The 13,102-nt window shown below is 31.8% G+C and overlaps 1 protein-coding gene across 1 annotated transcript in view; it reads left to right on the forward strand.

Annotated features, from left to right (window-relative positions):
• Positions 1–13,102, forward strand: part of LOC143057667 (chordin-like) — a 43,671-nt gene extending 30,569 nt beyond the window's left edge. The window contains exons 11-22 of the mRNA XM_076231022.1: positions 752–886; positions 1,291–1,447; positions 2,014–2,243; positions 2,857–2,970; positions 4,301–4,486; positions 6,897–6,990; positions 8,269–8,432; positions 9,212–9,317; positions 9,688–9,756; positions 10,624–10,721; positions 10,958–11,051; positions 11,946–13,102. Coding sequence (XP_076087137.1) covers positions 752–886; positions 1,291–1,447; positions 2,014–2,243; positions 2,857–2,970; positions 4,301–4,486; positions 6,897–6,990; positions 8,269–8,432; positions 9,212–9,317; positions 9,688–9,756; positions 10,624–10,721; positions 10,958–11,051; positions 11,946–11,989 — 1,491 coding nt within the window. The 3' untranslated portion in view covers positions 11,990–13,102. The remainder of the gene's footprint in view (positions 1–751; positions 887–1,290; positions 1,448–2,013; positions 2,244–2,856; positions 2,971–4,300; positions 4,487–6,896; positions 6,991–8,268; positions 8,433–9,211; positions 9,318–9,687; positions 9,757–10,623; positions 10,722–10,957; positions 11,052–11,945) is intronic.

The raw sequence follows: 13,102 nt of genomic DNA on the forward strand, positions 1-13,102 counted from the left end.
CACGTAAATACAATACGAGGGCATCATTTTTGTTGTTAAAGTCAGACCTTTGAAAATCGCATACAACAAAGTAGTCATTTTAACTTAATGCAACAGTTGTTAAACGATGTTCAAATCTCATAATTCTAATAGGAAGAAGTTTAATGTAAATCACAAAACATCGAGGGGATAGTGCGAATCGCAAAATTTGTCAGTCTAGGTACGACGACGTCATTAGAGTTTCTGTTATGTGCCTGCATCACCCACCGTGCAAAAAAAGTAAAATCACAAAAGTACTCACAGGAAAATTCAAAACGGAAAGTCTATAATCAAATGACAAATCAAAAGCCTCAACACACCAAACGAATGGATAACAACTGTCATATTCCTGACTTGAAAACATACGTAGTCAAAATGTCACAAATTCGCGCTTTTCTCCGAAGTTGAAACAACGAGATATCGATAATAACGAAGGAATAGGGTGGTATTTATATAATAAGTTTCGAATTGAATATCGTAAATTGTTCTTCGAAGCTTTTACATAGAAATGAAGTAACTGAGAACTGCAAACAAATCGTTGAAGTCGTATACCATATTGTGTATCTGATATGTCCTACATGAGTAACTGAACAGGTTGTTATGGGTTGACCACTATTCCTTTCATCAACTGGAAAAAGGTGACTCTTGTTTTCCACTCAAGATTTCAATGTTTACAATAGAACAAATGTATTTACGAAGTTACTTTTTATAACTATGTATTTTTTTTTTAAAGATACGGCTGTATAGTATGAAACAGAATTTAGTATCCTTAACATTAGAATCAACACCAACACGCCGGCGAAGGAGAAGGGTTATACAAGATCTGACAAAGACATTCAGATATAACACATCCTCGGATAACGGTTTTGTAAGTTATTTTTAACGAATGTTATAATGTCATATTTAATTTACTTCATTTCACCAAAAAGAATCATCAAAGGTACCAAGCAAATGGTAAATGACATAATCTTTATCATTAAAAATGAAATCAAAAGATGACGGATAAAATAAAAAAAAACTTGTTTACCTCTGCAAATAATATCAAACATTACTTACAATAAATTGTCAAAACTGTTTTATGCCAAGTAAAAAATGCAAATTCTATTAGTTGCAAATGATAACACCAGCATGAAATAAGTTATGATGATAATTATATAATTTAATTGCATATGAAACAATAAAAATTACATAGAATTTTGTATGATCCCTCAAATACGCATATACGTTTAATCTTTTTAACATTACATGCAATTTATATTTTTTGTTTCAAAGGCCGTTGGAATTTTCAAGAAACCAACAGCAAAAGACCTAACAATGTTTTTGACCGGAAAGTTGTACATTAACGTGGGAACATCTTACAGACAAATAAGTGCTCTTCGTGGAAAGATAGAAAGAACTGAGCATGACAGTACAATTGATATATTAAGAAGTATGTAATTTTGTGATTAAGAAAAAAAAGTACGTTTTATTTAGTCCTATACATGTGAAACATAAGGGTAAAGATATTTCTTGTCAGAGGAAGCCGGAGAGAACCACCAACCGTCGGCAGTTGAACTAATAATCCTGGGCAATTAAGACAGGACTCGAACGCAACTGTGAGGTTCAAACTAGCAACATTAATGCTGATTTGATAGTGATACCGCATATACATTACTTTGAGAAATCGGCCACCGCGGCCCCTGATGATTTAAAGATATACGTAATACACTTGCACTTTGACCAATTTTAATGATCAACTCATCATAGATACCAGGATTGAAATTTTATATATGCGCCAGACGCGCGTCTTGTCTTCAAAAGACTCATCAGTGACGCTCGAATAAATAAAAGTGAAAAAGGCCAAATAGGGTTCGAAGTTGCGAACCAAAAATTCCTAAAAGTTTTGCCAAATACAGCTAAGGTAATCTATTCCTGAGGCAGAAAAGCCTTAGTATTTCAAAAATGCAAAGTTTTGTAAAATGAATTGTACTTATATAAATTATGGTACCGTTTTAGATGCGCCTTTTATTCTGATGGCACAACCACAGACTCAATCAACTGGTGTCGCTGGTCATGCATGGTTAGCTGTTACTGATAAATGTGTATTGCATTATCAGATATTGCTGTCCGGATTAAGAGACCACACTACAATTACAGCTCTCATCACAGGAAAATATGATTCAGCTCCATCATATAGTGGAAACGCAATTTACACAATTATCATAACGGATTTTAAAAATGGAATAGTGAGTATTTGTTTATTTGCCTGTACCAAGTCAGGAATATGACAGTTGTTATCCATTCGTTTGATCTGTATGAGCTTTTGATTTTGTCATTTGATTAGGGACTTTCCGTTTTGAATTTTCCTCGGAGTTCAGTATTTTTGTGATTTTACTTTTTATTCAATAAATACAAAGAATTGGGTAAGAAACAGTATCGGTAGAGAATTGAAGGGATTTTCAAATCTAATTTTATTTTCCTTTATAAATTAGGAACTATGACCAATAACATAATATTCTGAACGAAAATTATATATATCACCTTATAACCTCCCTTTTTTAAAGCTTCTCGTTGATTTGCTGAATAAAATTAGGTATAAAAAGATAAAAAAAAACAAGGAAAACACGAATTGTAGTAAATAGTTGTACTGGTAATAACTTTTAAATTATATGTCAAATTCTTATAAATTTAGTCTGTCTTATTTATCAGCTCCTGCTTAATCAATTGCTATCTGTGAACGATAAGTATATTATTTGTTAACCGATAATTTTGTTCCTTAATTTTGTTTCTTTAAATTCATTATTGCAGTACGTATGTTGTCATGTGCTAATTAGAGATTAATATGATTTTTTTATTCAGGCTAGCGGGCGTATTTCTGACATCTCTAGAGAAGTATTCCAAAGTCTTGACAGAGGAACCTCCTTTATGCAAATAGATGTTGTTGGTGTGACAAAAGGGAGTATATATTCAAATGTAAGTGCAAATTAAAAAAATAAGAATCACTGATTTGTACAATCATAATGTTTATGATAACTTTGTTATAGTTTGGAAAATGACGAAAAATAGCAAAATGTTTCTCTCAGTACATTTGTAAATATATATATAAGATGTAGTATGAGTGCCAATGATACAACTCTCCATCTAAGTCACAATTTGTAAAAGAAATCCCTAATAGGTCAAAGTACGATCTTCAACATGGAGCCTTAGCTCACGCCGAACAGTAAGCTATTAAGGGCCCCAAAAAATGAAGAATAAAACTGCACTTTTTATAGTCATGTACAGCATGTCACCTTCTTGGTCAAGTGTTTTTAACTTATATCAGTCGGTTAGTTTTCTATTTTGAATTGTTTCACACTCTGTCCTGCCGGGACCGTTTACAGCTTTCTATACGTTATGTTGCTAAAGTTCGTATGGCAACCATCAGATGTTAGCATCATTGCCCTTTAGTCTCCATTAGATATTTAATCATTTGCAATCAAGCCACATCCTATTAGTTATGTTTAACACCTTACAGTCAGAAGCCTTTAATTCAATGATTGTCGGTGGTGGCTGTCTTATATATATTTTTTTCTATGTTTAGTGACATTATCTTTAATCTGGTCATTGGATATCTCTGGAATTGATTTACATTTCGAATGCTGGGTTTTGATATTTTACGTTATTGTATCTTTTGTTTGTCTGAGACGGTACAACGTCCTTTTGTTGTTTAAATTCTTCACCATTGAGTATTTGGTGGATTATAGTCTCTTTGTCAACCCTATCACGTCTACTAATTTTTTCAGAAACTTCGCCTGCAATTTATTTCATCCATTAAGATATGTTTTATGTAGTAATCTCAATCAGCACAAACTGTATTTGGTGAAACAGACGTTGAATTAATTGCACCTATTAGTGTTTCAGTTTTTCATGCCACTTTGATCAAGATAATTACATTAGGGCGTACACTCAATTGATACAAGTATGAAATGTCATCTTTGTTGTCCCATCGAATTAAAACCCATTAACTGTTTTAATCTATTGATATACTATCATACTCTAAACAATGAAGGTAGATGTCTCTTGATAATTTAGTAAGATTCTTACGTTTTATTACTCTTAGCGTTTAACTAATGAATGTTCGTTAGAGTCAAATATCCTTTTGAATATGTCAGTTGTTGGACTTAATTTCAACAATCATGACGTTTCAATTGTATAGAATGTTCAATGATTTTTTATGTCAATTTTCAGAAAACTTGTGTGTTATACTTTTTTATAATTGTTATTTGGCTATAGATGAAGATGTTTATATATTTTCGTTTTTTAGTTAAGCATTGTTAATGATTGCTGGCAGAAGACGAGTGGAAATAATTATAACATGTTATTAGATGAGGGCTACAAAGTTCCGGTCGGAAATCCTATTACGTCGTGTAATTATGAAGGTCGAATCTACAATGACGGATCAACATGGATTCCAGTGGGAAATGATTCGTGTTATACGTGCACGTGCCAGGTGAGTGTTCCGGTCTAGAATATTGTTGTGCTGGCATTGTCTCTTTGTGAAAATAGGAACATGTGGTATGATTGTCATTTAAACAACTTTCCACAAGAGATTACACTGTGTAGAAGGTTAGCAACTATATGTGTCATAGGTCAACGAATGGCCTTAAATAATGGCAAAACCAATACCGGATAGCAAGCTATTAAAGGCCATGAAATGACAAATGTTATACAATTCAAACAAAATAACTGAAGATCTGATTTATGTTAAGAAGAAAGAAACGAAAAACAAATACGATATACAGCAGCAAACGACAACCACTAAATTTCAGAATAATGACTCTTTGTTTGATTATTTTATGTCCAAGAAGAATCAATTAAGCATCTTTTGTTGTCGGATATTGAGTGTGATCAGGTGTATATATTAGAAATACGAAATGATCTCTGTCAGACTTGAGCGTATATATGTTTTTTTAAAGAACATGAAGTACAATTATAAGATTGAAACTTCAAATTTTACATCAATCGTCGATTATACCAATTCACTCATGATTTATTCTGTATTGTATTATTCATAAAAGCAGACATGAGAGTTAAAATAAACATTAAATCTAATTATTTTAGAACAGAGAAATTTATAGATGATTGCACTGATAATGCTAAGTTACTGTTCAATAGACATTTCAAATGAAAAGTAAAATCACAAAAATACCGAACTTCGAATTCATAACGGAAAGTCCCTAATCTAATGGCAAATTAAAAAGTTCAAACACATTAAACGAATGGATAACAACTGTCATATTCATGACTTAAAGTTATTCAATCAAAAGTTAACCATTGAAGCACTTCTTATTAATTGTTTTATATAAATTGTGGTGAAACTAAAAATCAGATACTTTCATTACGTTACTTTTGTGTGTTCATTTGTCTTTCGGTTTGTAGGTCAATATATGAAAACATCTTTAAAGCAATAAAAGCGCTATGGCTTTGCTTTTAGTTCTAGATCTATACCCATCAGTTCTCCATTGAAAGAGGCATAACATAAAGTTAATATCAATTGATTATTATCTGTACATATTCAAATTAATAGCTCTTTAATCAATATCTAAAAGAAGTGTTGAAAGATGCATTCATTTGCATTCCTTACTTAAATGAAATACTGGGTTTGTTTTTTGGTTTACATGTGTTTAATTATGATTTATAATTAATGACTCAACTATCATTTGAGCTGCGTCGGATAGAAATCGACCTTATGCAAGTGGAAGTACACAGGTTCATGTATAAGACTTTGATCGATTTTGGAATAATTTTAGATATAAAAGATGCATTTTGGTCCGTTTAAAAGGGTTGTCTTCTTCTGCAAATCTACCTTTGGAACAATTAAAGACTTTCCGTAAAAATTATTTCAACCCAAAATAGGTTAACAGAGGTATTAATTTTCGTTTGCATAAGGTCGATTTCTATCCGACGCAGCTCATTTTTTATTGCTCTTTCAGTATGAGCTTTCGATTTAACTATGAACGTCAATGTGTACCTTGTTCTATCAGCCTCTGTGCGACGTTACTATCCTTTTATGCGCAATCATTGCATCTTTTACGATGCAACAGCGGTATACTAGTGTTGCCTTTATTAACTGCATCGAATATTTCTTACTTTGAATTTTTAAAAATACTTCGTTTACTTACAGACAACGAGAACTTACCTTTTGGTGTCTCAAATTAATTTTTAAGTTTTGAGTATCGTTTGTTTACCACTGTTTAACATTTGTTTCATAGCAAATAGTTTTTGTATAGTATCATTACCATTAATCCTTTTTCTTTAACGCTTTGTCGTTTTCCCATCAATTTACGAGATTTGAACATTGGTTAAACTATACACCTTATCGCTATTAGCCTTATCGGCCGGCAGACCCGGCCGCTTGAACTTTTGACGCATACAACAATCACTTTTCCATTGTGGCGTCAGATATTTTGTTTTATGACGTCAAAATTTTACGGGAACCTGTGTGATATCCAGTAATAGCGGACACATAGAAATAAGGTGTATTGTCGCCTTGATTCATACCAACATTTTTTGTTTTGCCATATATAAAAGTGAGACCCTTCATGGGGTGTTCAAGTAACCAAATAATCAAAAACAATTTGCCAATACATAATCATTAAATATTTTTTAAACAAGATAATCAAATAATCAGATAATCATGGAATATTTGGTCTTGTAATCAAATAATCATTATAAAAAGTAATCACACAATCAAAAACCTGATGAGGAGGCTGAAGATTTAACTGCAGGTGTTTTACTTTTGCATTGCCCCTTTACTTGTAATATATTTTAGTACTATTTTAGTGCTTATTTACAGTCACGTCTAAAAAAAAACAAAGTATTTAAACATGTTTTTTTACAAATTCTGTTTTTTTTTAAAGCAACAGAAAATACTATGTGATGTTGTTGTGTGTCCTGGACTTAAATGTGAATATAAAGTCAAAGTTCCAGGACTTTGTTGTCCAAAGTGTGCAGGTATGTTTTCACTTCTTTTATCGGTAATTTGTGCATTTTTCCTCTGATGTGTACTCGCTGATTTTGTCAGTATCAGTGGAATGGTGGTGATAATAAAATTATTGGGTTAGTTCCCAATTGACATGCGCGAATGCACCGCGTAAGGATCTACTTTCCCTTTCATACACAAAATCGCGCGTGGTTGTTTTCGCAGAAACGCACGAGTTTTTTGGTGAATCAATGAAACACTTGTCAAAATTATTTACTATTCACAAGGAGGTCGTACTCACTATCGTCCATGCTAGGCTCCGAGGTTTTATTCATTCATAGTCTGGTGCTGTTCCTATGTGTCGTCTTTTTCTGTTTCTTGGGAAGTATTTGTTTAACCTGTTCAGCCACTATAAAGTGTTACAATTCGTATTTAAACACAACACTATCGCATCAGAGCCGCTAGAAAAAAAAACAAAAAAACATTTCCCACATTTTTGTGAAACCATCTGACAAATATAAAGAAGATATGGCTTCGGGCTCACCTGATATTTCACTGTGATAAAGTGTGTATCAAAAACAAAAAGTTCTTTATTCTATATTTATTGATTGACTTGTTGTAAACGAATAAGAGATAGTCAATATGATTGTTTTTAAGCAAAATTTCAAATTAGGGCGTATTTAATTTACCGAATTCATTCTTTAACCTTTTAATCTTGTACTGTAGCTTGAAACTTGACTAAAATGAGATGGAAACTTTTCAATTATACCTAGTTATTTGGTACGCTCGTTTTGTCTACAATTCCAAGAACCACTGTCATTGAAAATCGAATAGAATTATTGCAAGGCCAAATCAACCAAGTATTTACTTATCTTTCAGTCTCAATCAGCCTTAAAAAGAAATAAAAATGTTAACGATTATAAAAAAGAAAATAATTCACGAATTGACACGGCATCTATTTAGAATTTTTTAATGTAGAAAATTGTGGATGAAACCTGGTTTTAAAGCTAGGTAAACCACTCACTTGTACGAAAGTCTCATCAAATTCCATTATATCGAAATGATTTGAGAGAAAAACAAACAGACAAAAAAAAATGTCAAAAATTGGGGTACAGCAGTCAATATTGTGCTATAATCTGAATCACATGTAATCGAATGCTTCTTACGTTTTAAAAAGAGTACACGTTGTTTTACATACTACTTTTGTTATTAATTTTTGGGAAAACTTAGATACGATTTAAACCGGTTGGCAATCAGCAAAGATATGGAAAACTGATTTTTTCATTAATTTCATGCAATTATAATTACAGAAAAACCAGACAAAACACGTTTACCATTAACCTTACAAAACAATACACACTCTGAAGGTTCCTGTTATTATGATGGTGATAAACGATGGCATGCCGCTGGAACCAAGTGGCATCCCTATGTGCCACCATTTGGCTATGTCACATGTGCTGTGTGTAGCTGTATGGTAAGACATTTATAAGTTTAAACAAGAAATACGCGCACGCCCACACAAACACTGCCATATTTTGTTAGGTGGACTCCGATGCTAACTTGACATATTTGAAATCGAAAAATATAAGAGAGATTTTTAATCTGTTTTTTTTTCTTCAAAAACGAAAGCAGGAGTATCCATGTTACGATTCAAATAATACAGTAGTTCTTAGTGGCTAAAGCTATGTCTACTCTTTGTTATTTTTTTTTTCTGAAAATTTAACATAATGTTGAAAACAGCCATTGCCTTTTTTCAAAAGTAGTTATACATTAATTACTACATACATGAATGGACGAATGAATGAATGACTGAACGAATGAATGAATGACTGAACGAATGAATGAATGAATGACTGAACGAATGAATGTATGACTGAATGACCGAACGAATAAATGGACGACTGAACAAAGGAACGAACTAACTAACAAACGAACTAACTAACAAACGAACGAACGAAGGAAGGAACTTACCGAACGAACCTTTTATTATCAATAACGTATGCATACATGAGACACCGAGTTTTAGAGATAAAGAGAGACGAATGATATCAAAAGGACATTCAAACTCATAAATCGACAACGCCATGGCAATAAACAAACCGAAAAAGACCAAAACACAAAATCAATACGAAGAACACAACATAGCATACAAAAAGTCTGAGCAACACGTACAAAACCATCAACATTAAACAGTCATTTGTGTCACAATAAATCAGTAGATTGAAAACGATTTCTATTTTTTTTTTAACTCAGACTGATGGTAGCTATGATTGTAAAAGATCTCCATGTCCTGCATTGAATTGTTCTAAATCTGAGGCAGTTCGTATCAAAGCAAACGATTGTTGTCAGGTTTGTCCAGGTAAGAATGTTATGTAGCATGATAAATGTTTTCATAAAGGCTTCAATTGTTTTTTTTTTTTTTAAATTTCTTACATTTGGCCAGAAAATATGATCAATATACTTTTCACTTTTCTTCAGTTGAGTTATATTCTCATCTGAAACTGCATAAGTAAAAATGTTGTTGTGATGGTTTGATAAATTGAGTAAAATTTTATGAGTTTAGATTGAGTAAAATTTTATGAGTTTATTTCTCAATTTTCTTAGCTGTAAAACTAAGGAGCGTTACCAATGTTACAATATTTGTTTTAGGATTTCTATATATTATGAGTCCATTACAAAAAAGTAACGTTTTCATGAATCATTAAAATAACTTTATCTTTCTATTCCAGATAAACAAACACTTGTGATATCAAATAGTGAAAGTCAAGCTGACCACGCTGTTGCATCAAAAGAAAAATGTACGTTTGTATAATCATGTAGACATTTTAAAGTAAAGTAAGACAAATTGTAAAATAATGTTTAATTCCAAATTTTGTATAACCAATTTAGCTCACATGAATGAAGGCTTCTTCAGCTTCGTACTTTATTGGCCTTTTTAACTTTTTTGTTTCGAGCGTCACTGATCAGTCTATTTAAGGTGTCTTGTGCGTTAAAATACAAAAAATTAATCCTGGTATCTATGATGAATTTATTTATTAACGTGACAGTAATTGGAATCGATCAGCGAATATTGTAAAAATATACATCGCAGACATGGTACCCATCTTACTTAAACAATTTAAACAAACATACAACAGAATTGCCAAAATTGAGCGAAATAGAAAACAAGAATGTGTCCAAAGTACACGGATGCCCCACTCAATCATTTTCCATGTTCCATGGACTGTGAAAATCTAATTTGGCTTTAAAATTAGAAAGATCATATCATAAGCAACAAGTGGACTAACTTTCAAGTTGATAGGACTTCAGCTTTATCAAAACTACCTTGACCAAAAACTTTAACCTGAAACTCCGACTTTCATTTTCTATGTTCAATGGACCGTGAAATAGGGGTCAACAGTCTAATTTGGCTTTTAAATTAGAAAGATCATATTATAAGGAACAAGTGTACTAAGTTTCAAGTTGATTTGACTTCAGCTTCATCAAAAACTACTTTGGCCAAAAACTTTAACCTGAAGCGGGACGAACAAGCGAACAGACGAACGAACGGAGACACAGACCAGAAAACATAATGCCCCTCTACTATCGTAGGTGGGGCATAAAAATTGCTTGATATAAGTTTTTTTGTAGACGATTGTTTTAGTCATACCTACTTTGAATTATAGCATGCAAGTTTGGAGACGAAGTTTTTCCGCATAGAGCGAAATGGCACCCTAAACTGTCTGATAATGAAGAAGTAGCATGTGTGAAATGCAGATGTAAGGTTAGTACCATTTATTTTTTTTATCAGAGATAATTGTTAGGAAACAGTCTTTATTTAGTTGTATTCAAATAGAAATATATTTTCATTATCTGCCAGCAATGTGCTATTGCCTTTTCAGTGCAGTAGATTAATAGAGATCTATTACACATTGTGGAAGCACGATACAAAAAATATATGAATGTTTGATTAAGAATAAAAAAGATACAGGTTGTAACTTTTGTTTTGTAAATTTATAGAATGGGAAAGTAAAATGCAGGCGGAAGAAGTGTACACCTGATGATTGTAGAAGAACGAAAAACAAAAATGTAGAGAAATGTTGCCAATGTCCAGGTATGTAAAATTATTTAACTATTGTTTTACTGATTGCAAATAAATTATTTTCTCAAGGTGAAAAGAAAGAAAAGCGATATAATTAGTGAATGTATAACACATCAGTTAAAATGCTCTTAACTTTTGAGGCTAAAGTCAATAACTACAAAGGAATTAAATGACATGACATCTACTCGAATGAGAGGAATTTCGTTGCATCTCTGTATTTGAAATGGTACAAGATGCGAATAGATAATCACTCATTACATATCACAGATGTACCCCTATGAGCTGGTTCTGTGACTTTGAATTAATAAGCAACTTTTAATGTTAGTTTTTCTGCTTAAGTGATGCTAATAGACACTACTTGTTATAGATAAATGATATTTTGTACGAAGTTGCCCTGCTATCAGTACATTCTAGTATGACGACTATTTTTAGGCCCTGTCACTTAAGAAATGGTCTAGTGACTTGGAATAAAATAGCAAGTTCGAATGCTAAGTTTTTCTGCTTAAGTTATATTGATGGGAACTACTTACAATACACTACGATACTTTCTATAAAGTAGCGTTACTCATGTTACTGTATGTAAATCTCATTTTGTCGACCATTTTCAGGTCCTGTCCACTAGATCATCATATCATGATCCAATGAATGACTAATAAGGAATGTTACTGTACATCAGATTGATTTTTCTGAATTTTATGCAAATAGACATATCTCACTGTCAAATATGTCATCGGGTAAACGCATTCTTTCATCGACATCAAAGTTTAAATTGCAGATTTTAGAAACGTGGCTCACTCAAATTTATTTTGTTTAGAAAAACACCTCCTTTGTGTTTTTTTCCATCTTAAAATACATTAAATAATAAAAGGTCAACCACGTGATTGAAACTTAAAATGATTTTTTCAGGTTCTCACAGGAAAAGTCGAGGTAGAAGTAAAGGCAGCAGATAAAAATACCTTTCATTATTTGTTATCTATTTATTTTTACATTCCATTTTTACTCATGTTAATATTTTTACATATATGTTTGAGTGCTTGTTTCATTATGTATAAATATGTTATCATAAAAGAATGTGATATTTTTGTATGTTCCATGATTGCTGGATTTGTGTAAGACACTTATCACTTGAAATCGTTTATTTGTTAATTGTGTTTGAATCAAGACACTGAGGGTATTTTTGTTTAGTATACAATGGAATTAAGATTGAAGTGTGTGCATTTTTCTCATATTTTGCTATTAAATATTATAACTCGAACATTTCATTCAATAATTGTGCTATCAATGAAATATTCAAATATTTTTGTTCAGGTCTGATATTGTTTAGCATGGAATAATATTTACAGGGAAGTTGATTGTTTGTGTTCTGAATAAGTTGGTACGCAACACTACAGCAAGATAACTCTGTAATATCATCTGAACGTTTTAATCACCTTCCATTGTTAAGGAAATAGTAAGCTTCTCAATGATAAAGAATAGTGCCAAACCACTAAATATTCAATGAAATATAATCGATAAAGTGTGTGGTTAAATGTTTTTTTTCAAAATTTTATATTTATGTCAAAGTGTCAAGGTAAATATGTTGTCAAAATATTATGAAAATTAAAAGAGCCAAATTATTTTTGATCAACCTGTTTGGTACCACCTTAATAATAACATTTTAAGGCTACAAGAACAACATATTTGAAAGAGTCTGATTTCCTTGTTTTTTGATAGACACGCTTACGAATCATTTGTTGTTACATATTATTTGTTTGGGCCTGAACAACCAACATTTCATGTAAAAATAGTAAACGAGGTATTTAGCCTTTTTAAATGCGGTCGCTACAGTTAATTATTTGCAACACATCTGTTCTCTCTCTTTATATATAATTTAATTCTCATACAATAACTGATAAACGTATGAACAAAAATTGCTTACCTGAATTATGATTACTTGTCTTATTTCTGTTTTGTGTCAGTATTTTATGTAAATATTGCTATTTATTAAAAGATGTAAATCCGACTGATAATTGATATTTTCACACGTCTAAATGCTTTAAAGAAATTAAAAGAAATTGTACTTA

Source organism: Mytilus galloprovincialis, chromosome 13 (assembly GCF_965363235.1).
Source record: "Mytilus galloprovincialis chromosome 13, xbMytGall1.hap1.1, whole genome shotgun sequence".
Lineage (NCBI taxonomy): Eukaryota > Metazoa > Mollusca > Bivalvia > Mytilida > Mytilidae > Mytilus > Mytilus galloprovincialis.